Source organism: Lathyrus oleraceus, chromosome 6 (assembly GCF_024323335.1).
Source record: "Lathyrus oleraceus cultivar Zhongwan6 chromosome 6, CAAS_Psat_ZW6_1.0, whole genome shotgun sequence".
Lineage (NCBI taxonomy): Eukaryota > Viridiplantae > Streptophyta > Magnoliopsida > Fabales > Fabaceae > Lathyrus > Lathyrus oleraceus.
Genome location: NC_066584.1, coordinates 65,779,434 through 65,782,013, shown reverse-complemented (window position 1 = coordinate 65,782,013; position 2,580 = coordinate 65,779,434). Strand labels below are relative to the sequence as shown.

At 38.2% G+C, this 2,580-nt stretch overlaps 1 protein-coding gene across 1 annotated transcript; it reads right to left on the bottom strand.

The window, feature by feature from the left end:
• Nucleotides 1-274: 274 nt before the first annotated feature.
• LOC127094052 (uncharacterized) lies at nt 275-1,174 on the bottom strand. The gene has a single exon (XM_051032923.1). It carries the CDS (start codon nt 1,172-1,174, stop codon nt 275-277), a length of 900 nt encoding a protein of 299 aa, XP_050888880.1.
• Nucleotides 1,175-2,580: the final 1,406 nt, after the last annotated feature.

Below are 2,580 nucleotides of genomic sequence, written 5' to 3'. Positions count from 1 at the left end.
TACTCCCCCTTTTTAGTCAAAAATTGGCAAACAACTATAGAAGTAGCCGAGAAAAACTGAAAAATAGAGGTAGCAGAGCATACAAAATATTATGTTATAGACCATAAGCATTAAAAGCGCTCAAATATACAAGGCATAACCCACAAAACAAATACAAAAGCACTAATCAAAATATATCAGATGTCATAACTTGCATTTGTTTATTCATTAGTAGCAACATCGGCATCAACATTCTCATCCTTTGAGGTTGAGCTAGCAATTTCCTTACTAGATGTCATGACAATGTTTGGGACATGTGTCCCTGAAACAACCTATAATGCAAGGATATAGGAGATTCCCTCTTACTTACTGCATCAGAACTGATCAAGATCCCAGGGTGCTGGCTCAGAATTATTCCACAAATTAGAGAGGGAAAAGAAATAGGCATTTTCACATCAAAAGTACTAGCATGCTTCAGGGTTTGCTCAAAGACATGAGACTTAAAATAAAACTTGGTTTTGGTTCCAACAATGTAAATGGATTTACCCAAACCTGTAGCTATGGTTATGGTGTGATTTGTAGGAATCCAATTGGAAGCTCCTATCCTATGAAGCACAACATACTTCACACTCAACTTGCAAGCTGATGGCTTTCCCTTTCTTGGCCATTGTGACACCTGTTTGGAAGTGATTTCTTTGCAAACAATGTTATCGGTTACTTCTACTTCAGCTTGCTCATTCTCACACCTTCCGATAAACTTGTTAATCACCTCAGGAGAAAACTTTACACATATACATCTGACATACACCTTTGTGTACTCCCTACTCTTCTTATTGTCACAATCCTCAGGAATGTTCATAATGAGCTCTTTTACTAGCATTTCATAACACTTACCAAACCCGACAACACTTTTCATTAATCCTGCATTCTCAATAAGACTTACTACCTCCTTATTTTCAAGGGCATCCTTCCCATGTTTTGTTTCTAAAGCCAACCTCCTTTGGTACATAAACTTCCATTTTTCAAAATTCTCAATAGAGTGAAAAGAGATGTTGTCAATGGGAACTTCAGGCATATTAGTAGGGACCTTTTTCCCAACATATTTGTTTAGAGTAATGATGTCTTGGACATTCTGTTCGACATCATACTCAAAGTCACTTGAAGGTGTTTCCTTCATTTTCTTAGTAGGAGCCATAACCTTTCTCCAACCTTTAGCAGGTCCAACAACAACACTTTTCGTGGGTGCCTCAGATGTATTCGCTTGGTCATATCAAAACATGCCTAGTTTGGATTCTGAGATTGTGGAGCATAGATTGCCATTGAAGCCAGAGTTCCCGCCAGTCAAGAAGAAGTTGAGGAGGACTCATCCTGATATGGCAGTAAAGATCAAAGAAGAAGTTCAGAAGCAGATTAATGATAGTTTCCTTGTTACCGCTGAGTATCCGCAATGGATGGCCAATATTGTGCTTATTCCAAAGAAGGATAGAAAAGTCCGCATGTGTGTCGATTACAGAGATTTGAACAAGGCTAGTCCGGAAGATGATTTTCCTCTATCACACATTAATATGACGGTAAATAATACAACTAAATTCAAAGTCTTTTCGTTTATGGACGGATTTTCCGGTTATAATCAGATCAAGATGGCACCCGAGGATATGGAGAAGACCACATTCATTACACCTTGGGGAACATTCTGTTATAGTGTGATATCTTTCGGTCTAAAGAATGCTGGTGCAACTTACCAGAGATCTATGACCACTCTTTTCCATGATATGATGCATAAAGAGATTGAAGTCTATGTTGATGATATGATCGCCAAATCAAGTGATGAGGAAGAACATGTTGAGCATTTGTTGAAACTATTCCAGTGTTTGAGGAAGTACAATCTCCGCTTGAATCCCAATAAGTGTACTTTTGGTGTTCGTTCTGGTAAGTTGTTGGGATTTATCGTCAGCGAGAGAGGTATTGAAGTTGATCCTGCCAAGTTCAAAGCAATACAAGAGATGCATCCGCCCAAAACTGAGAAGCAAGTCAGAGTTTTTCTAGGTCGCTTGAATTACATCTCAAGATTCATTTCGCATATGACTGCCACATGTGCGCCTATATTCGAGCTTCTTAGGAAAGATCAATCATGCGATTGGACTAAAGATTTCCAGAAAGCTTTTGACAGTATCGAAGAGTATCCGCCTGAGCCTCCAATTCTGTCTCCACCTGTGCAAGGAAGACCGTTGATGATGCATCTGACTGTGCTTGATGAAAGTATGGGTTGTGTTCTTGGTCAGTAATATGAAACTGGAAAGGAGGAATATGTGTTGGTGTAAGCCCTAGAGGCCAATACTTTTCGTACTTGTATCGAATTATTTATTAATAATAAAAGGATTTTTCTTTATTATGTTTGTCCAATAAAGTCCCTAGAATAGCTAGTCCGTTTAATGTATCAAGTATGACTTAATCATGAGATCACATTAAACATAAGGACACTATTGTTAAAGTATCCGTAGTCGAGCTTTATTGTGAAGTGGGATAACATTAAGGCATTAAGACTATTATGTATATAGACTGATGATCACATCTTATGGATCATGGATAAGGAGTTATCAA

Excerpts from the sequence above, each read along its gene's own strand:
- LOC127094052 (XM_051032923.1), bottom strand. The coding sequence starts at position 1,174 with ATGGCTCCTACTAAGAAAATGAAGGAAACACCTTCAAGTGACTTTGAG.